This window comes from Telopea speciosissima, chromosome 4 (assembly GCF_018873765.1).
Source record: "Telopea speciosissima isolate NSW1024214 ecotype Mountain lineage chromosome 4, Tspe_v1, whole genome shotgun sequence".
Lineage (NCBI taxonomy): Eukaryota > Viridiplantae > Streptophyta > Magnoliopsida > Proteales > Proteaceae > Telopea > Telopea speciosissima.
In genome coordinates this window covers 59,582,631-59,605,132 of record NC_057919.1, presented here as the reverse complement: position 1 = coordinate 59,605,132, position 22,502 = coordinate 59,582,631, and the positions used below count along the sequence as shown (strand labels likewise).

At 40.1% G+C, this 22,502-nt stretch overlaps 1 protein-coding gene across 1 annotated transcript in view; it reads right to left on the bottom strand.

Moving 5' to 3' along the window:
- The window catches only part of LOC122658308 (calcium-binding protein 39-like), a 37,333-nt gene extending 15,191 nt beyond the window's left edge, over positions 1 to 22,142 (bottom strand). Inside the window, exons 1-8 of the mRNA XM_043853229.1 lie at positions 21,950 to 22,142; positions 20,766 to 20,930; positions 20,560 to 20,678; positions 16,981 to 17,055; positions 16,454 to 16,547; positions 16,289 to 16,348; positions 4,140 to 4,205; positions 3,948 to 4,046 (exon numbers count right to left, since the gene is read on the bottom strand). Of these exons, the coding sequence (XP_043709164.1) occupies positions 3,948 to 4,046; positions 4,140 to 4,205; positions 16,289 to 16,348; positions 16,454 to 16,547; positions 16,981 to 17,055; positions 20,560 to 20,678; positions 20,766 to 20,930; positions 21,950 to 22,069 (798 nt within the window). The 5' untranslated portion in view covers positions 22,070 to 22,142. The remainder of the gene's footprint in view (positions 1 to 3,947; positions 4,047 to 4,139; positions 4,206 to 16,288; positions 16,349 to 16,453; positions 16,548 to 16,980; positions 17,056 to 20,559; positions 20,679 to 20,765; positions 20,931 to 21,949) is intronic.
- Between the last annotated feature and the right edge of the window lie 360 nt (positions 22,143 to 22,502).

Here is a 22,502-nt window from a genome sequence, read left to right as displayed (position 1 = left end):
GGATATTCTTGGTTAATTCATCCATGATAAGCTCGAATAGATAAGGGCTTAGGGCTGATCCTTGATGTAACCCAACTGCAATTGGGAATTCCTTGCTCTGGCCGCCCACACATCTCACACTAGTCACCACATTCTCATACATATCTTTAATTACATCTATATATTTACTCGACACCCCTCTCTTCGCAAGATCATCTCGGATTAAATCTCTAGGGACTCTATCATAGGCTTTCTCCAGATCAATAAAGACCATATGGAGGTTCTTCTTGCTAGTCCTACATCTTTCCATGAACCTCCTCAGTAGGTTAGCTTCAGTCGTGGATCTACCTGGCATAAAACCAAATTGATTCTTGGAGATATGAGTCTCTCTTCTCAGACGGGTTTCAATAACCTTCTCCCAAAGTTTCATAGTATGACTCATTAGTTTTATGCTTCTATAGTTATTGTAGCTCTGGACATCACCCTTATTTTTGTAGACCGAAACTACAATACTTCTCCTCCAATCATCTGGCATTTTCCTTGTAATCATAATCTTGTTAAATAACTTGCTTAACCAATAAACCCCACAAGATCCTAGGGCCTTCCACACTTCTATTGGGGTCTCATCTGGGCCTGGTATCTTGCCCACTTTCATCTTTCTTAAGGCTTCTTTCACTTCTGCCACACCAATCTTTCGTGCATATCTATGATGTGTGGTGTCTTGATGACTAATGTAGTTAACCGAATCGATCATATTCGAACTATCTCCATTTAGAAGTTCACAAATATACTTATCCCATCTCCTCACAATGTCCTCATCCCTTACCAATACTCTTCCATCCTCCCCTTTTATACATCTCACCTAGTCAAAATCTCTACTCTTCCTTTCTTTCATCTTAGCTATCTTATAAATAGCATTTTCCCCTTCCTTTGTGTTTAGATTAATATAGAGCTCCTCGTATTTCCTCTCCCTAGCCATCCCTACCACTTTCTTAGCCTTGTTTTTTGCCTCATTGTACCTCTTTTTATATTCTGTTTCATTAGTCCATTGCCAAATCTTAAACCTCTCTTTATTGATCTTGATGTCTACTTGGACCTCCTCATCCCACCACCAGGTCTCCCTAGGGGACTCACCTTATTTTGTATGATTGGCGTATTCCTTTAAAACTTCAAGGAAAATTTTATAGGACAGTCATACAACCGGCTATGATGTATGGTGTGGAATGTTGGGCAGTTAAGAAGCATCATACAGATAAACTCAGTGTAGCGGAGATGAGGATGTTGAGAAGGATAAGTGGCAAAACTAGGAAGGATAAAGTAAGGAATGATCATAAAAGAGCTGGTTTGGAAGTAGCTCTGATACATGATAAGCTACGAGAAAGTCATTTATGGTGGCATGGCCATGTTCAACCGAGGCCTTTGGATGCTCCAGTACAGAGGAGTGATTTAATTCAGATTGAACGAACCAAAAGATCCCGGGGCAGACCTAAAATGACATTAGGCGAAGTGGTCAGAAAAGACATGCATAACTTAAGCCTTGTATCAAGTATGACCTCGAATAGAGTTGATTTGAGGGCAAGGATCCATGTAGACGACCCCATTTATTTGGAATAAGGCTGAGTTGTTGTTGTTGTTGTTGACTTAGGGAGCAGATACCACCAAATCCGTATTCAACTAGGTGATGAATGGAAGACACAATTATTACGCCCCTACATCGGTAAGTTGCTTGTTGTCTATTTTAATGATATCCTGATTTACATTAAGGATAAGTCTGACTACATTGATCATTTGCGACTTGTGATGCGAGTACTACAGTCTAAGAAACTCTACATCAAAATGAAGAAGTGCTCCTTCATGCTGCCCAAGGTGATTTTCCTTAGTTTTATAGTATCATTAAAGGGTGTCAAAGCTGATCTGAAAAAGGTTCAAAGCATTGTTGATTGGCCTACACAATTTTCATGGTGAGTCATCTTTTCTTAGATGTTTCATCAAAGGTTTCAGCACCAATATGGCACTTGTCACAGAATGCATTAAAGGCAAGGGAAAATTCAAGTGGACACCAGCAGCCACCAAACCCTTTGCTCTTATCAAGCGGCAAATGACAGAGGCACCTGTTCTACAGCTTTCTGATTTTGATAGGGTGTTCGAGGTGACTACAGACACTTCTCACATCGGCATCGGTGTTCTCATGGAAGGAGGTCATCCTATAGCCTTCTATAGTGAGAAACTGAACGACACCAAGAAGCGTTACTCTACGTATGATCTGGAATTGTACGCAGTGGTCCAAGTGTTGAAACATTGGCAACATTACCTAATCGGCAAAGAATTTATCTTGTTTACCAACCATGAAGCATTGAAGCATCTACACTCTCTGAAATTGGTAAGCCAGAGGCACGCCAAGGGGGTGACATATCTGTAAGAATTTACTTTCGCTCTCCAATAGAAGGCAGGCAAAGAAAATACTGTGGCTGATGCATTAAGCAGGAAGGTTCTAACCTTACACACAATTTTGGCACGTGCCATGAGTAATTGAGTATTGATCATACTCTGAGTACCCTATGGACCAGGACTTCTCCGTTAAAAAAAAGGGCGTACCCAGTGCACAAGGCTCCTGCCACTGCAGGATCTGGAGAGGGACACAATGTACGCAGCCTCACCCCCGCTTCACAGAGAGGCTGCTTCTGTACAAGTAGTAAATGTCACATTTACATTTGTCGGGGAAGAATGCTTTCAGGCTGGGGATAGTTGATGCAGGAGAGTTTAATACTAACTCCTGAAGAAAGAAGAAAAGACAAAGGCCACTTAGCTAGTGGCCACAATGTTAAAACAAGAGGGCCTTTTAATTCTTGTCGGCAATAGACCTTTAAACACATTATGGGCCTATGTCATCAGCCCACATCGTGGGCTAGCTTTAATTGTTTCTTTTTTATTTTAAATTCTTTACCTACTGTAGAGGGTTTTCCTCTCAAGTGTCCTTTTCTTTTAGTTACCTAATGGCTATGTAAGTGTGATAAGATAGGTTTCTTAAATAGCTAGGGCCTCTTTTGTTTTAAATAAAGAGCTTGTAAGGCTTATTGGCCACCAACGATTTTTATAACTGAAGGCCTGAAGCTATGGGTGTTGTCTTTTTGCTGTTGTGAGACTCAATGTGGAGTGAGAAATTCTTGGGATTAGAGAGATTTTGATCTAGGCCTTTTGGTGGGATATCAAAGGTCATATCCCCTTCTCTATATATTGTTTTCTTCTCTCAAGTACAAATTCATCTATTGTTATTGGTGATTGCTGAGTATGATTTACCTTGAGTTTGGAAGGGTTGATCATTAATTTTATTCACTGTTCATACTGAAATTTAAATCACAGTATTGAACCACCAACCAGAAGTTGGTGGCAGCCTTGTTTAGGGCTTTATTTGAGCTGAAATCGACATTACCCATATAAGGGAATCTGTCCCTAGGGTTCATTCTATCTACCCTCCACCAATAGTATTCAACCCCTAGGGACCCTCCCAGTTAACTTGTAAAATTGCTGAGAACCATTCATGTTTCAGCAGCAAGTTAGGGTAGAGAATGTTTTAATAGGGTTGGGTATATTATTGGTGAACCCACCACCATCCCACACCATTGCAATCCCCAGGGTATATGCATCACCAGCTTACAGCTGGAATGTTTGTTTGAAGCACTCAAAGGACTGAATATGCTTCTGCACAATGCTGTTCTCCCAAGTCCACCCCCCCCCCCCCCAACCAAAAAATAAAATAAAAATGAACATCCATACAAGCATTTTGTTACATCTTGTGCTCTTGGGGTATTTATTTCTAGAGAACCATTAAGGTGTCAAGATTTAAGACTGAATGCCAGTTCTACTAACCATATGCTTGAAGAATTCAACTAGACATTAGGTGCTCTCACTGAGCATATAAACAATGCTGAAGAGAATCTGAGAAGCAAGGGAAGACATATTTTCAATACCTTGAGCAATGTCATCATGACTTTCAAGTACCGAACTTCTACAACATAGCGCTTCATTATATGGGAATTCGGAGACTCCAAAAGAAATTCCGAAAGAAGCTAGAAATGCAACCATGAACCATCACATTATGGTTAACACTACAGAACTAAACTAATACAGTAAAAGTACATAAAATAACAGCTACAACAAACCTTCAATGATTGCCTTCTCGTTACATAGTTCGCTGATGTAAGGAGCTTTTCATAGAGCTCAAAGAACTGGAACAATGTTCTCTAATCAGATGAGATTAGGGAAAAACAAACACCAAAAGAAATGGCAATACATGTAAAGAAGCCACACGCCATACATGTCAAGGTGATAGTAAAGCCACTACTACCAGAACTCAAATCAGTTGAAGCAGAACTTGTTTAGTCATTAACAAATTGGAGTGAAGCAAGGTTTTCCTCTTCTTTTTTTTTTTTCTTTTTTTTTTTTTTTTTTTTTGGGGGTGGGAGGGGTGTTGCGGATTAACGATGATTATGTAAATATGTGCTTACATGGTCAGAGTGAACCTATCCGAAAATTTTGGTCAAACAGAATTTGAAGGTGGGAACCAATTTGGATCGCAGCAGGCCTGAATGATATTCATGATATACAGCAAAAGAACGAAAGAAAGAAATAAAACCAAGCGAAAATAATTTCATCTTAAGATGGGGATAAAAAGAAAATGATAATATCTTGCCGAATTTCAAAGATTTGAATATATCAATTGTATATTTCTGAAACTTGTAACAAAAAATTAAATTTTTCAACATTACTATCTTGTAATATGGGGTATAAGGGTAAAATTGTCCTTAGGAGTTCTGTAATGTTTCCTCAGGGGCTTTATTGTCTTTGTACCTCACATCTTATTAATATAAATAAAGGTGGACTGGTGTCTTACTGACACAAGTCACAATTCCCAAAACGTATGCCCCTGCTGCAAAGATGAACACGATACATGTTATTTTGTCATGTGCAGTCAACCTCGGATGGGAGTTGCAACAATTAGGCGTGCAAAATGTTTTTCTCCATGGGGAACTGGAGGAAGAATGTATGGTTTAAAGCAGTCCCCAAGGGCTTGGTTCGGAAGATTTCATGGTGCAATGGTCTCATTCAGCTACACCCAGAGCAATGCTGATCACACCCTTTTTATCATGAGATCTGGAACTAAATTGTTATTCTTATCACCTATGTGGATGATATTGTTGTCACGGGCAGCGACACTAAAGGTCTTTTTGGTATCATTTTTTATTTTGTTTTTGCCTATTAAAAAAAATATATTACTGAAAACTGTTTTCGATCAAAATATAAAAATTGTTTGGTAAACATTAGACATAATAGAGTATGGAATGAAAAACTGTTGGTAATTACCTAGGTGTAAATAATTTCTGGGGAAAAGTCCAAACCATGGAAGTTACACAGCCCAAAGCCCATATATAGTTTAAGTAGTAGGTGAAGTGGTTCCCCCTTCACCCATCTTCCATCTCAATTCCCAATTCCTTCATGTAAGGTCATTCTACAGGGTAGCTAACCAGATTAGAAATGCTTGATACAACGTATATAGTTTTAGCTGTTCATATTGCAATAAAAAGTTTGGCCAGTCATTTGGCCAGCAACTGCAAATTTGCTTGGGTCTTTCACGTATTTTTTTCATTTTCTATGCATGTGGGAAAGAGTACCTAGTCGCAACTGCAACAGCCCAAACAATTTTGTAGGTCATTTGCAGCTGCAACCTCGTAGGTCATCTGCAACCCGCAAGCACCAGCTGCTGTGCATCACCGCCAGCCCATTGCCAACAGCCGCTGCAACCCCTGCACATCGCATCAGGCTCCATCGCTACAACCCCACACTCTCCTTGCAACCTCCATCATCAAAGCCCATCAACCACCGTCATTTTGTCACCCCACTAGCCACCAATAGCACCACCAAGCACTTTCCCCCACCGCCAGCAGCTGAACCTCCACCGTCTGCAACTCGAAACCCCTGTTGCTGAAAGCCCCACCTGAAACTCATATTGCCAATTAGGATGTCAACCGGTCGGTCATGGTCGGTTACGGTTGGGCCTGATTGGGCCACATCATTTCTAACACTTTCACCGTGACCGACTGTTAATGGGATCGGGCCTGCATATGCCAGGCATGAACATGTTTAATTTTGGTCGGTCGGTTGCTGGTTTTTAAATGGCTACAACTATTCAGGCTAAACTGTTGTAGCATTTGCTGCTAAACGGGCTTTTTTTTTTTTGGGTGAATAAAAAAATTCATTACCAAAAGAGAGAAAAATGCAGTAGCTCCCTTAGGGAGCAAAGGGGAACAGAAAAGAAGAGCCAAATCCTCAAGAGGAGGAGGATCGGAGGGAGGTAGAAGAGAGACCCCAGGAGACAACAATAAGCCTGTTCCTTGGGGAGTCATTACAAAAAGAGGGGGGAGCCGAAGAAAGCCTAGCATTGATCTCAAAGGAAATGGAGTCCCAAATCTGCTGATGAGATCGCGATTTGGAGGTCCATTTTCTTAGGTTACGCTCCATCCAGATGTGGTTGATGGTCGCATAAAAAGCTAACTTTCCAACAGTGTCGCAAATAGAAGAACCAGCAAAAGTCATGTCAATCCAAAGCCACTCTCTACTGAAGGGAAGAATTCTTTGACTTCTAGGCCAACATTTAGCTAAAACTTCCTTCCAAATAGCCAAAGAGAAAGGATAAGCAAAGAAAAGATGTTCAGTATCTTCCACATTGTTCCAACAAAGGCAGCAAGAAGGGGGTACATCAATCTGACAATGACGGAGGAAGGACTGCGTTGGAAGACAATTGGAGAGCGCTCTCCAGGCTGTGAAGCAGTGCCGGGGGATTTGATGCTTGAACCATAGAAGATTTCTCCAGGGGACCAAAGGCTTTTTGGAGCGGATGTGATCCCAGGCAGCTTTAGCATTAAAGGAACCCGAAGAGGAATGCAACCAAATTACACAATCACCTCTCCCAGATGTGCTTTTAATGATGGAAGGAAGAGCTGCCCAAATGTTGATAAGCGACTGATGGGAGAAAGGTGGCGGACTCCAACCATTGATGTCAAGGATAGCAACAACCTTCGACTGTCTAGAAAGGCCAGATCTGTATATAGCCCTGGGGCTGACTAGGTGGAGAAGGATGCCCATAGGGTGCCAATAATCCAGCCAAAGGGAAGTAGAGTCATAGAGGTGCCATCCCCAATGCGGGAGCAGATAGATCCCTGAACTAGGGAGCAAGCAGCTAAAATCTTGCGTCAGACCCAAGAAGCATCAGAGGACGGAGAAACAGTCCAGAAAGAATCTTGCTGCAGGTGCCTCGAGTAGATCCAGTCAACCCAAATACTTCTCTTTTTAGAGACAATCTTCCAGATCAGTTTGATAATGTCAGCTAAATTAACCTCTTTGATTCTTCGAATACCCAAGCCACCCTCTTTTTTTGGGAGACAAACTGAAGCCCAACTAATAGGGTGAAGGAATCTGGAGGAGTCCGTACCCTTCCAAAGGAAAGAGGCCATTAGGGATTCCATAGCCTTGATAGTAGAGTGAGGCAACCGATAGATACCAGACCAGAAAATATAAGAGGATTCCAACACTGATTTGATGAGAACCAAGCAACCCGTATTAAGAGAGAAGCTTTCCTTTCCAGAGCTGAAGACGCTTCCTGATGAGATCCAATATAGGGGTGCAGTGATGCGCAGAGAGCCTACCATGACCCAATTATTTGACAGGGAACTGGCCGACAGGGAATCACACTTTCTCAATAAGAGCAGCTCTATCCAAATCAGGAACCCCAGCAAGGAAGAGAAGAGACTTTGATGGGTTTATGCACAAACCCGAGATCAATTGGAAGTGCTGCAAACAAGACATGATGTTTTCAAAGGAGCTGATGGAAACTTTGGAGAATATCATTAGGTCGTCCGCAAAAGCTAAATTGGAGAGCTTGAGAGCTTTGCACTTGGGGATGGGAGAAATAAGGTTCTGATCCGTGCAAATTTGAATATCCCTCGAAAGAACTTCCAAAGCCAAAGTGAAAATATAGGGAGAAAGAGGGCACCCTTGTCTGATTCCCTTAGAAGTTGAGAAGTAGATTGCCGGACTGCAATTCACTAGAACAAAGAGTCTTGTAGTGGAGATGCAAGCATGAATCCAATGAACAAAAGCCGGAGGAAACCCCATCTTAGTCATCACATGGATAATAAAATCCCATCTAAGGGAGTCAAAAGCCTTGTGAATATCAATCTTCATAAGGGCAGTAAGGGAGTGGCTGGATCTAGCAAAACCTCTAACAATCTCATTGCAAAGGAGAATGTTGTCAGAGATATTTCTGCCCGGGATGAAGGCTGATTGGTTTTCACTGACAAGTAAGTCTACAACACTCTTAAGTCTGATGGCAAGGATTTTGGCCATAAACTTGTAGATCAGATTGCAAAGAGCAATGGGCCTGAAGTCTGTCATAACTGAAGCCATAGTTGTCACGTCGTCATGGCGATCCAAGTCGGTGGAGGGGTATCACGACGATATGTCGACATGTCGCCCGCCATGGCGTTGCCATGGCGATCATGTCGATCATGTTTTATTTTTTATTTTCTCTATTTTTAATGTTTTAATAGATGTATACTCAAGCCATGTTTTATTTTTTCTCTATTGTTTCTCAAGTTTTAAGGATGGCAATCTTGTAATTAAGCAGAATCTAAGAAAGGGCATAAGAGGGTTTTGATTTAATGACTAAGGGTAAACTTGGAGGGATGTGTAAAGTATGGACAAAGGGGAATAAAAGAAGAGAAGGGTACTTTAGGAAAAAGGCAAAAATAAGGGTTTGTAATAACCCACGATCGGATTACGGATTTATGGTTGTCTTCAACCTTACGACTTCAGCCTGGGACGGAAAACAGAGTAGTACGAAGGAGATAACTCCTTCAACTCTTCTTGGTCCAGTCTAAACCTTCAGGCGAAGCATCGCCACATCATGTTCTATCAATTCCAGCAAGAACTTATCACAGAAATCAACTAAACAAGGAGTATTTAATTCCTAGAATCAGATCTGGCGACTTCTTAGTTGCAAAACAGAGACAGAGAGACAGGAAGAAGAAATCGAAGAGGGACGCCATGGCGTAGGTCGACATGCATGCTTCTCCAGCGCCAGGACGCCATGGCAGCACTATGACTGAAGCACCTTCTTTTTTGGGGATAAGACAAAGGAAAGTGTGGTTGACCCCTTTGATCAATAAACGGGCATTCATTTTGTGAGGAATGAGAATCAAGAAGCCAAATCGGAAGAACGTCTAATTAAAACTATAAATCATTTCAAATTAAAAAATAATTACTTGCAGAGTCAGATTTAGAAACCAAAGAGATTGCTTGACCTTGGACAAGGCTTATTTCATGGAGATTGGAAGATAAAATGGAAAGAGAATACAATTGGTCCTCCAAAAAGGATCCGAGGAAACCAAATAGGACGGAATCTAGAGAGAGAGATGGAGGGAGCTAATCTTGCCCTCATCTAGCAGGAAGAGCAAGCAGCGTCCAAATTGCTTCTATTATTGTCAAGAGACAGGAAGATTCCGTTGCCATCATCTAGCTAGAACAACAGGCAGAGAACAAAGAACTTCTGTTTCCATTAGCGAGAGAGAAGGTAATTCCATTGCCATAATCTAGCAGAGCCAGCATCAACAGCGTGGAGGGAGGTAGGGTTCGTCTTCGTTCAACTGATAATGGAGTGGTAGAGTGGAGGCGATGAGGCATAGTAGAGTGGAAAGTGGAAACGAACAAAACAAAGAGGGTTAGGGTTAAGGAAAAAGATAAATAAACATCGCCACAGTAGAGTTAGGGGTGTCAATGGGCCGGGCTGGGCCAGGCCGGGCCTACCCTAAACCCTAGCCCAACCCTAGGGGCCTTAACCTAAACCCAAACCCAACCCAACCCTGCCAGGGCCTAAGATACCCTCAACCCAGCCCGACCCTACCAGGGTTTTCCCTAGCCCAACCCGGCCCTGATTGACCCTGATTGGGTCGGGCAGGGCCGGGTTGGCCCTGATTGACCCTGGCATGTAAGCAACTTTTTCTTTTATTTTTGCACTCTAGGCTGCGTCTTCTTGTAGCCACATCATTCATCTGATCCTTCTATCCATCAGCAACCTATTTCCTTGTACACCTAAGAGTGGAGAATTCCTTCTTTGCATCAATGGTCGGAATACCAAGCAGGGTAATTGTGTCTCTCTTTCCCCATAGAAGAGTGTAAGATTTACTGGCTCTTCTTTCAGCATGTGGATATGATATAGGGAATAGGAGAGGGTTAGATCGGGGGGTGGGGGGGAACCACATACTAGTTGAGGGCAGTGATAGTTTAGGAGTAATTTAAAAAATACTGATCGAGGGAGAAAACTCAGATTTGTATCAAACTCAAATCAGAGGAGGGGTTAGGATTATATGGATTAGACAATACATACTGAAACAGGTCTGAAAACAGAGCATGCCACAGGTTGATTTAAACTGAAATTAAACTTTGATTAGCTCTTACCTGTAGTTGGGAATAAAACAGGAAGTGAAAGACAATATGCTCTCTTGAAATCAGAAGATAAACACCAGTAGAAATTGAAGCTATAGAGCAGAAGTTAATCATAAACCAAGGCTGGCAGCAGAAGGGAGAAAGAAACCTATCACAGGCTAGGGTATCTCACCCATTCTGACTCTCATAGATTCTCAAGGCTAAACAACACTCAAAACTTCAATCCATTCCAACGTGAGAGGCTGAACAGCCCTTGCATTATATTTATAAAGTTCAAATCAGAGAAAGAATATGATAGGCTCAACCGCTCAAGAGAAGAAGAGGACTAAGAAGAATAGGAGAAAATAAACAGATTTTGTGCACTTCAGCTTCCACTCTCCTGCTTCAACGCTTCACGCCAAACTGAACTTCAGGCCTTCAGCCTCCACCCTCCAGCGGCGCCCTTAGCCCCTTACTCAGTTACTCTCTTCCCTTAGCGATTAGGATGAAAAGGGTTTTTTTAATTTAGTCATTTAAGGTTAAGGAAAAAAGAGAAATAAATTGGAGTTTGTGAGAGAACTACTATTATTTTAATAGTTTTGGAATTATAACTTCTGTCGGTGGAGACATTAAATATATTATATTCTAAATCAATATACTCATTCAAATATTCAATCATTAAAAAAAATCATCTAAAACAGAATTCAGTCAGGTCGGTCGGTCTCCCATATTGCACTGGGAACGACCAATTAGTATTCAGTCGGGCCATAAGCCCGCACATTTATTAACCGGTCATGTCGGGCTCGGTTTTTGATCGGTCGGTACTAGTAGGCCTCAGTGCGGGTCTGTAGATGACATCCATATTACCGATGCCCCTCACACCCTCCGCTGCAAACCCTGGCGCTCCCGCTCCCGGAAGCCATCTCCGCTGCAAACAGCACCCAACCTCTATCACAAGTCTGTATCTTGAACCCCATCCAACTCTTGCTCTCCTCTACCACCGGTGGCAATAGAGAGAGAGAGAGAGAGAGTTACCTGCTGATCGAAGCGAGAGATAGAGAGCCGCGGGATGAGAGAACAAGAGAGGGAGAGAAATACGGGATGAGGGAACAAGAGAGAAAACACTGGGATGAGGGTAGGTTTTATAAAAACAAGTAGTTTTACCATTTTAGCCTCAAAAAAGAGCTGTTAAGAGCACAAGTTAATTAAAGATGAGCGCAAAAATAAAAAATAAAAACTAGTGGTTTTGCCCATAATCCATAATAGACTTTTGAGTCTATTATTATTTTTGGGGTTTTTTCATTTATTTTAAATAAAAACAAGTTTCAAAAATGATACCAAAAAGACCATAAAGAAATTGTTTGTCTCAAATTACATCTTGGGAAGGAATTTGAGATCAAGGACCTTGGCACATTAAGGTATTTTCTTGGAATTGAGGTTGCCCGTTCTACCAAAGGAGTGTTTCTCTCTCAACGGAAATACACTTTGGATTTGTTATCTGAGACTGGCATGTTAGGGTGTAAACCGTCAGATACTCCTCTTGAAACAAACGCCCATCTCTCTAGTAAAACGAATGACCCTGTGCACAAAGGGCAACATCAGAGGTTGGTTCGGAAGCTGATCTATCTTTCCCATACTCGGCCAGACATAGCCTTTGTTGTCAGTATGGCCAGTCGGTACATGTATGACCCATATACTTCCCATTGGGATGTTGTGATCCGTATCTTATGGTATTTGAAGGCTGCACCAGGTAAAGGAATTTTGTTCTCTCCTCATGATCATCTACGAGAAGAGGCTTTTACAGACTCTTACTGGGCTAGCTCTCCTGATGATCGACGGTCGACTTTTGGTTACTGCACCTTTGTTGGAGGAAATTTGGTCAAATGGCGAAGCAAGAAATAGACTGTTGTTGCCCGGTCAAGTGCTGAAGCCGAGTTCCATGCCATGTCCCATGGAATTTGTGAATTAATGTGGCCTAGGCATAGTTGTCATGGCGTCGCCATGGCACCGCCATGGCGTCCTGGCGCTGGGAGAGGTGGCATATCGAGCTACGCCATGGTGGATGTAAATATATCATTCGATATGGCTTCCATGGCGTCGCCATGGACGCCATACCACGATATGTTGGCATATCAGTCGATATTTGTACATATAAAAGTTAGATTTAAATTTTATTTTTTTTAAACCATTTAATAGCTTAGATGCTTTTTTATTAATGTCTATTGGAGGTGTAACTTAAAAGTATACACCTGCAATACACATTATCAATTTATCAACAATAAACATATTACCCTAATAATTTGGGGGAAATAGAAATCGCAAAAGGCTAAACGCCTAAACAGTTCGAGACTTCAAGGTTCTCCTCAGAGAGTCGAGACGGAGGAAGTAAGGAAGAGTTCGTGAGAGTTGAGACGAGATTCCGGCAAGCTTCCTGCAACTCTCGGCAGCAGTTCTTCACTCCTTCGAAGTTACGAACATCTCCAGGAAGTCAGCAACCTCTAGGACTCCATTCCGGTAAGTTTTTATTATTTTGTAATTTGTATTTTGGTCTAAATTGGTTCTTCTTCCTCCTCCCAGTCCTCTGCAACTCGATTTTTGAGTTCAGTTCTTCTCCTCCCAGCAGTCCTCTTCTTCTTCAGTTCTTTTCCTCCCAGCCAGTAGTAGTAGTATCGTTTTTTTGTTTTTTTTTTTTTTTCCCTTCTTGTCTTGCACAGCCACACATACGCAGTTACAGTGTTACACACAGAGACAGGGAGAGAGTTGAGAGACAGAAGGGGGGGGGGGGTAGTAGTCCTCTCGGTTTTTTTATTTTTATTTTTCTCTTTTCTTCTTCGCAAGTCGCAACTACTTGTACAGTGGGAGATAGTCGAGAGAGAGGGGGGCCTCTTGGGTTTTTTTTTTTCTTCTTCGCAACCTCTTTGTTCAGTCTCTGTGAACAGAGACTCAGGGAGATAGTCGAGACTCGAGAGACAGAGGAGAGCCTCTCGGTTTTTCTTTTCTTTTCTTTTTTTTTTCTTCGCAACTGCTTGTACAGGGAGATAGTCGAGAGACAGAGGGGGGGGGGAGGGATTTATTCCAGTTACAGCCACAGTACTCTGTTTTTTTTTCTTTTTTCTTCTTCTTGCCTTGCAGTTGCAGGCTTGCTTACAGCAGACCTCTCAGTTTTTTTTTTTTTCCTTTTTTCTTCTTGTTGCCTTGCACTTGCAGCCTTGCAGGCTTGCACACAACCTCTCGGTTTTTAGCTTTTCTGCTTCTTGCCTTGCAGTTGCAGGCTTCCACATAGACAGAGAATGAGAGAAGGTGTTTTATTTTTTTCTTCTTCTTGCCCTGCACACAGCCACACACAACAGCAGCACATATTCAACTCCATTAGTCCATAATTCAGTTTTTTTTTTTTCCCCCTTCAACTTAATGTTATAGCAGAAAAACCAGTACTTTGATAGTTTGTCCACTATCATTTGATTTTTACTATTGCTTTCAATTATTTGATAGGTTATCTATATTTTCAATTTTTCATACTTTCATATACACTAATGGTTATTAGTTACACTTTCATGAATTAAACCATAGTGGCATAGTATATTAGTAGTAGTGTAGTACACTTTCATGTTGATTTTTGATGTTATAGGACATATATTATAGCATACTCAATGACATTAAAAATAGAGAAAATAAAAAATTAAACATGGTCGACATGCTCGCCATGGCGTTGTCGATATATCAACGTGACACCCTTCCACCGACTTGGATCGCCGTGACAACTATGGGCCCAGGGACTGTTGAAAGACTTGGATCTTCCTATATTACCTATGATGTTTTACTGTGACGACAAATCTGCTATTAGTATTGCCCATAATGCGGTCCACCATGGCTGAACCAAGCATGTGGAGATTGACCATCATTTCATCAAAGAGAAGCTAGAACAAGGAGTGATTTGCACTACATTTGTCAAGTCTGGAGACCAGTTGGCTGATTTTTTTACCAAGGGTTTAAGTAGTAAAGTTTTTTGTTCTCTTGTATGCAAGATAGGCATGTATGATATCCATGCACCAACTGGAGGGGGAGTGTTGTAATATGGGATATAAGGGTAAAATTGTCCTTAGGAGTTATGTAATGTTGTCCTAGGGGCTTTATTGTCTTTGTACCTCACATCATATTAGGCTGTACCCAGTGCACAAGGCTCCCGCGTTTAACATCTTATTATTACAAATAAAGGTGGACTGGTGTCTTATTGACACAAGTCACAATTCCCAAAACCATCAATCTAAAATGCTGGCAAAAACTTTAGCAAAATAAGTTTAAATCAGCTAAAGCCTAAGGTTCTGAACAATATACTCTATTACAGTGTTACTAATTTCCAAATGTCCTTTTTACAGAGGGGAAGTCATGTTCTGGTGCTACAGCCTACAGGACCCCTACATGGGCATGGGGCAGCAATAATCCTGCCAGAGCTACCATGATTAGAGGGGATTAAGACCAACGGATAGGTGAGTTCCACCTAAAATATTCCATATAAGCAAAACATCAAGTCAATATAATAACTGTTAACCATTTATCAGTGCAGTATTCTTTTTAAGCTCATTCAAAACTTCTTTCAATTATTCAAATAAACATATAAAAAGTCATAGTGGGGAACGTTTGTTCAAGCTAGTTCTGATTCTCATGAGTCAGTCAAGTTGACCTTGTAACAAGGGGTGTGCTGCAGTAGCTGAGCATCCTAGAGAAGAATACCTATGGTTCCATGAACCATTGGATCAGTTTTGCTGTTTGGGTACATTCTATTACAATAAATTAGCTATTTCCATCAATTTTCTGATGGTGTGTTCATCTGTGACAGTTCTATTGTAGGAAGTCTAATTAGACTAGGATTCAATTTCATAAGTTATTAGGTTTTCTATTAACTGTTTTTTTAGGTAACTCCAAGGGGCAGTTGCTTTGTAAGTTTAGGAGTCTGAAAGTGATTCAGTCTGGTCTTGATAAATAAGATGTATCCCTACAATTTATTTTTTTCCACTGAATGGAATGAAGTTATTATTTGGATGTGAGGCTGCTGCCTGCTATCAGGTCTATGTAACTGCTATTTGCTTCTTCTGATTATTGTCTATTGCACTGTCTATTTCTCTCTTCTTCATTCAAGGTTACTGTTCATGGGTCCTTTTCACATTCCCATAACAGCACCTGATTTTTTATTCTTCCTCTAATCTCTTCTACTTCTTAAAAATCTATTTGACCTTCACTATTTCCCCCCACCTATCCTTGAAATCAGCCTTATAAAATCTGTAAATATAGGCTCGATGCATCAGGGTTTTAATATTATTATCATTAGATTAGTTGCAAGTGAATGGCACAATCAACACAACTTTTTTTTCGATCACTTAACAGTATTGTAGATATGTTAATTACCAACACTATGCCCACCAGAATAAGAACAAATAGTTTGAGACTGTTTGTTACCAATGCTAGTTTTCCTCTGTTTTTTTAATTGCAACACATTGCCCCAAGTAATTTTTAGCCCATACCATCCAAACAAGCTTATTTTAGTATTACTTGAAGATCTAGGAAAAACATTCATGCTTTTTCTGATATGATCCCTAATTTTCATAGGTCTTCTGTTGTTTTGAAACTTCTCAACAAACTTCCCATAATTTGTCATTACTACCCAAAGGTAAAATATCCGTCGATATAACCCTGTCCCATCCTGGCATGAGCATTTCTCATGGACAAATTAACAGTGACATCAACAGTTGAAAGTTCCAATCAACAATTTACAATTAGGATCAACAAGAACTGTTCCAACTCAGACTACATTTAGAAGTACAAGAAGTTAGCTAACCTCCACATAATGGGCAGTCAGGAATTCCGAAACTGCAGTTTGATGTTTTGTAAGCAAATCCTGCCAGATTTATTTCAGGAAACAAACTCCAGGAATGACACATAACAGGTTTTTAAGTTTAAGTGTTAAACTTTAACGCCAGAAAGACCAGAGAAAAGAACTGACCTTAAATGTAACAAAAGCATCAGAGGCAACATCAAAGTTAGGCAGCTCCACATATTTGAAGAACAACTCAAAGCTAGTTGAGTCCAATATATATCTGAAAGATCACTACAAAAATTCGAACGTGTGAAATTCAAAACTTGCTTTCTTAATAAATATTCTGCATGGAAGAGCACAATCTCCAAAAGAAGTACAGCAATGTCATATTTCTTCATCTTTGGGGAGATACTACTTGGATAAAGAAATGGAGAGCAACCAGCACCCAACTATATAACATGGGAAAAAGCAACCTTAAGAGATTTTTTGGTTAACATTGCAGCTTTTCATATCATTTTGGAATTTGATCCTTGGAAGCTCCAGAGATCCAGCAATCACATTGGTAAAAGAGCAGTAAAAATATAACAAGAAAATTTCTAGATGAGATTGTTTTGTTGAATTCCTTTACATGCCACTGTGGTTCTTTATTAAGAAAGGACTTTACACAACTGTGGGGAGTGGGGAAGAACTAATCAAAAACTTAAACATCTTACTTTCCAAGGGTGGGGAATTTGATGCACTCCCTCAACATGCTTCCACAATTCAATGCAATCTCCTTGTTATCGTAGCTGTTAGGGGAAAGACTACAATAAGTTCCATATAATTACATCATGTCATGAACACAACTTATGATAGTAATAAATAGATATAAGAATGGATAACAGAAGAAAAATGTAATTGTAATTATTTATGCATTAATAGATTTGTACAGAATCTTAGACAACATAGCTGCACATGAAAGGCATAATGAAGTTCTATAATTCCAATGCATAATTACATCATGAAATGATTATAACATATGATGCTAATAAAGAAAAATCACTAATGCTTGCATCTTTGCCCACTTGTCAAGTGCATGTCAGCCATAATTTTTTTTTTTTTTTTTTTGGGGGGGGGGGGGGGGTTGATGCAGACCTGGGGTTCGAAAACCCGGATCGGTTGTGGGCCCACCTAAATAAAGAAACAACTCAAATATCAAGAGTAATGGCAATTCTGTAATTTCATGATAAAATAAGCCCTCGAGTAAGGTAACATAATATGGGACCAACCTGGAATTAACTCTTAAGGGAGGAGTGCAGTTCTGGAAAATAATATGGAGACGGGTTTGAACAGAACTCAGTTTTTTTTTTAAAAAGGGCCTTAGTATAAATAATCAAAGATGTCCTTATTTGTAAATAATAAGACCTGTCTTCTTCCTCTTATCAAAGACTCAGTACCCATGGTAGATGAGGTTGGATTTCAAGAGATGGAACTCTCCCAAATCAAATCTGCTTGAACTGAGACTTCAGAGACTGATTCGCATCTACTAATCCCCTTAAATGTGATCGTTAGCTAGACCCAGAATCAAGGATTAGAAAAGGCAATTACTTCTGCAACATGTTCAGGCGGTAGGATATAAACAAGGTGAGGCTTTGTGTTGATATCTCACAGCCCACATGAGTTTCAGCCACCAGATTGTACGGGTAGGGACGCCCAATGGAGGTGATCTAATACCCAGAATATGAGGCAGAAAGAAGAGGAGATGAGAGAGAGCAGTTCTCAATCGTGAGGGACTGTTCCTACTCCAGAACAGGAGATGGGGAAACGAAGAAGAAGAAGAAGAGAAGAAGAAAAGAAGAAAATATCAGAGGAGGGGAGAAGAGAGGTCACACAACCATTGCTATGTACTAACCGGCACCATAAAAAACTCAATCAAATTCCATTCTCAAATCTACTTCAATCGTTAGTTACACATCTATTTATAAGACCCAGAAAATAAAGACTCCTAATTACTTACTAAAACCTAGACTAATAAAAATAGAAACTTAATAAAACTCAAATTGGAAACTTCCCTACATGTCTAATAGCCACCCCCAAAATAAAAGATTACATATGATTTCCAAATAAAATAATTCCTAAATATCCTACTGAACTAAAAACCCCATTTGGACCCGGTTCGTCTTCATGTGGGTCCCCAACGGGTTTAGCTCGGTCCAAAAAATTGCTCCTGCATCAGGGGGGGCTAAAAGATAAAGCGATGAAGATTAACAGGAAGAAATAAAATTACATGAATAAACAAGGACTACCTCAAATGAAAATACATTAGCAAAACTAGCAAAAATTAACCACCTTTGGCATTTCCATCGGCAGTTAATCTTACTTAAGTTTTAAAAAATCTATATCAAGGACTGGACACAACTTCCCATTCTAAGTCAGTTGAAATTGACGAAGGAGATTATGCCCAATAATGGTTTCTCAAACCCATAATAGCTTATCTGATGCATGGTGGAGATGTTTAGATTTTAGCCAAATGCTCGATATGTTAATTGTGTTACCTTTTTAAGGGCAAACATCAATCTAAGAGGTAGGAGCCCATATACTAGTAAGTTCTTCAAAAAAGTGTGTGATAAGTCATTGACAAACCATGCATTTCTTCCCTCCCTATTCCTAGCTTATCTCAAGGGAAGCATCTCCCACATATTCATTCTTCCATGAGAGGTGAAGAGGAACGTAGGTAAGAAATAAGAACCTCTATAATCAATTATGGCATCTCCCACTTAACTCTGAACACAACCAAATATTAGAACCAACATTTAGGACCACAAAATAACGGGCAAATATATACTTATACCAACTCTCCTCTTTCAGATGCATGTTTGCAAAACCTAGCTTCTTAAAAACTATCAGCTATTTGTATTTTCCAAACCAAGCAGCCAACCAAATACCTTCACTCCCGAAGGCACTTGTCTACCCATATCCAACCAATAGGGAAGAGCAGATCAGCATTTGAAACCAAGGTTCTAGGTCTCGATTTCGCCCCTGGTTTCTCCAGGCCATGAAACCGAGACCTCGGTGAGTTGGTGTATTTTTTCCTGTCTTGACTCGGTGGTGGGTTTTGGTGGCCATATGGCCAAGATAGGTCCTGAATCTTGACATCCATCCTATTTTAGGCCTTCTAAACACAATAGAAACATTAGTTATTACAAATTCAAACCAAAAATGGTACTTTGACTTCGGACCCTAGGTTGGAAGTGTACGACATAGGTGAGCTCTACCCTAGGCTATTCCACACTATATTTAGAACACATAATAAAGTAGAGGTGTAAAACAACTTAATTAAGCACTAGGAATTAAAAAAATCAAATTATAAAACATTTACACATTAGGCATCATATTCATAGTCATTCATGGTGATCGTTTGACGGTTTGTTAATAATTGTTAGAAACTTGGAAAGAGACATAGATTAAATGATGTTGAAACTTGATGTTCTTGAGATGCAATGCAGCTCCCTCTCTTGATGTTGAAGCTTCAATCTTGAATCTCCAAGCTTTAATCTTCAGTTGATGTGAGATTTGCCAAAAAAAAAAACACCAAAACCCTCACTTGGAGGTCTTTTTCCTTCACAACAGAGCAAGAGAGGCGAGATTTCGAGTTGAGGTCGAAATCTCGCCAAGACAATGCCTTTTTATAGAACTGGGTCGAACCGAGATCGAGATATAACCCGAGATCTCGACCGAGATCTTGCACAAATCCTGTCTTGCCTACCATCTCATCACGAGACTTCACGAAACCGATATTTTTACGAAATCTCGCCGAGATCTTGTACTATGTTTGAAACTAATGAGCTAAGCCTTGACAGAACAATAGCCTTAGGAGTTTCCTTAAATTATCATTTTATGCATCTTAAGTTCCTATATACGTCTTACCAAAAACAGTTTCTATACATAGTATCCCTAAAAAATATTGAAAACATGATAAAGAATAACCACATAGTAGCATTCAGGAAAAATAGAAACTAATTCACTCCCAGTGTATCCATCTTTAAGTACATTGTCCATATCAACCATTGACATCTCTTTGATCAATCCATCCTGTTACTTATCCTGCAATTAATCACCATGAACTCAGCCAATAGATGACCGCAGTCCCCTTGACCTTTCTGTCATAAATGAGTGAGAATGCTTCCTCACATTAAAACAGCATATCGAAACTCTAAAATGCATGACAATGAAGTATCAAAATAAATAAGAACAATAAAAAAATAAAACAAAAATTAGGGAAAATTGTGATGTTGCAAGTCATAGAACCATACCACACAACAAGGAAGTCAAGCAGTTCCAGATGATTCTCAATGTAGTCCACGCAACAATAAGTAGAACCGACCATTTGCTTCAACAATATAGGCCAACAGTGAACTAAATCTTTTCTTGCCTGTAGCATTGGTATTTGAAATCACTTCAAAGCAAGTGGATCAATCAATTAAAAATGTGTGAATCTGCAGAAAATAGCATGACTTACTTCCCACCCCAAAATAGGAAACTTGTGAACAAAAAGGCCAATAACATCATCTTTGCAGATTTCAAGTGTAAACTGTAAAACATTATCAGCATTTGGTTCAACTTCCCCATCTCCAGAAAGCATTTGTCTCATTCCCACAAAATTCTTTTCAATTTCTTCTAAAGCCTGCCAGAGAAAAAATAAATAAATGTCATTATGAAAAGAGTCCAAATGAAAAATAAATAGAAGACAAAAAGAACTCTTCACCATGATAAAAATCTCAATAAATGGGCCAATGGTCGTGCCACCATCTTAACTGTCAGAGTCTATATAATCACACTATCTTGGATTAAATGAAACCAATTGTACAGTTTGGGTGACCAGATGTATCCTATTTGTGGCCATAATGTAGATATAACCATAATTTCAAACTCAGGGGTCCAAGGTTCAAGGTTCAACAGGAGATCCATGGATAGTCTGCATCCATAGATAACTACCTAGAAGGAAAATATATACATATATACATGAAGACTCCATCTGTGCAATGGATGTCTGTATCATCGACAATTTTCCCCTTCTTCTTCTTCCAAGCAGGGAATGACTCCACAACCCAAAGGTCATGGTAAAAGTCGAAGAAAATGGGACTGGGCATCATCAATAACGTATTGCAAGTAGTACCCACGTTCTAATACTCCCCTCCTACACGAAAACCATCAGGAATCTTGGGATCAAACCTCTTAATTACACACGATGACAGAAACCATCAAACCAATCGTCGAAACCCAACAATAGACATAATACATCCAATTCAACAAGCGAGACCATTTCAGATTCTCCTTCAGAACACCAAAAGTAAACCAATGTAGAAAGTTTCACGAACCATAGCTCATCTGGCAAACCCAAAATATTGTACACAATGTAAAATTTGTGAGCAGCAGTTTTGCCTTCCAAATTATACTCGGTCTCCAATGGTGACCATCAAATGAGGTAAATCCGAACACCAAGGCAATCTACCCAAATGGTAGAGTTATAAGGGAGCATCAAACTCCAATGAATTTAATAAAATACGTCTGTCCATAAATCCTAATTGGAGGGGAAAGCAGAGGGTTTCCATGTGGAAAATCGAACAAAAACAGATCAATGTGTGGATAATTGCCGGTTGCAAACAAAGATAGCTGGAATCAAAGAAAACAAACAAAACAAACCTTTGCAAGGGCTTTAACTTCTACAACGGTCTTGGTGTCAAGGGCGAGAAGGCTATCTCTGATCGCTTTCACGAGCTCCGGTACTGGTTTGGGTCTCTGCTTGAAGAAAGAAAATGACATGATTAACTGTCCTTAGAATCTTTCCCTGCAACTCCTCTCTCTCTCTCCCCCTTGTCAAATAGCACATGCGCTCGCTCGCATGCAACGTATATTAGTTCGATGTAATTATTGTTTGAAGGAATTGATTGTTTCCTAAAGTTATGTTTGGAGATCTCGGCTCGTCTCCGCTCGTCCAGGGGGCATTCAACTGTTGAGCTGTGCCACACACATTTCGATGCACGATTAGGGATGTGTGTGGCACAACCCAACGGCTGGCAATGCCCTAGGCATTCCCAGCTCCCTGGAGGCGATCCTGATCTATGTTTGGAAGTCAAGAAAACAAAAGGCAAAATATAATAAGACAAAAAACATGATGACATAATCATTGATTTATGTGTCTATCTCTCTATTCAAATTCATTTTTTTTTAAATTTCTTTTCTTGGCTTCCAAACA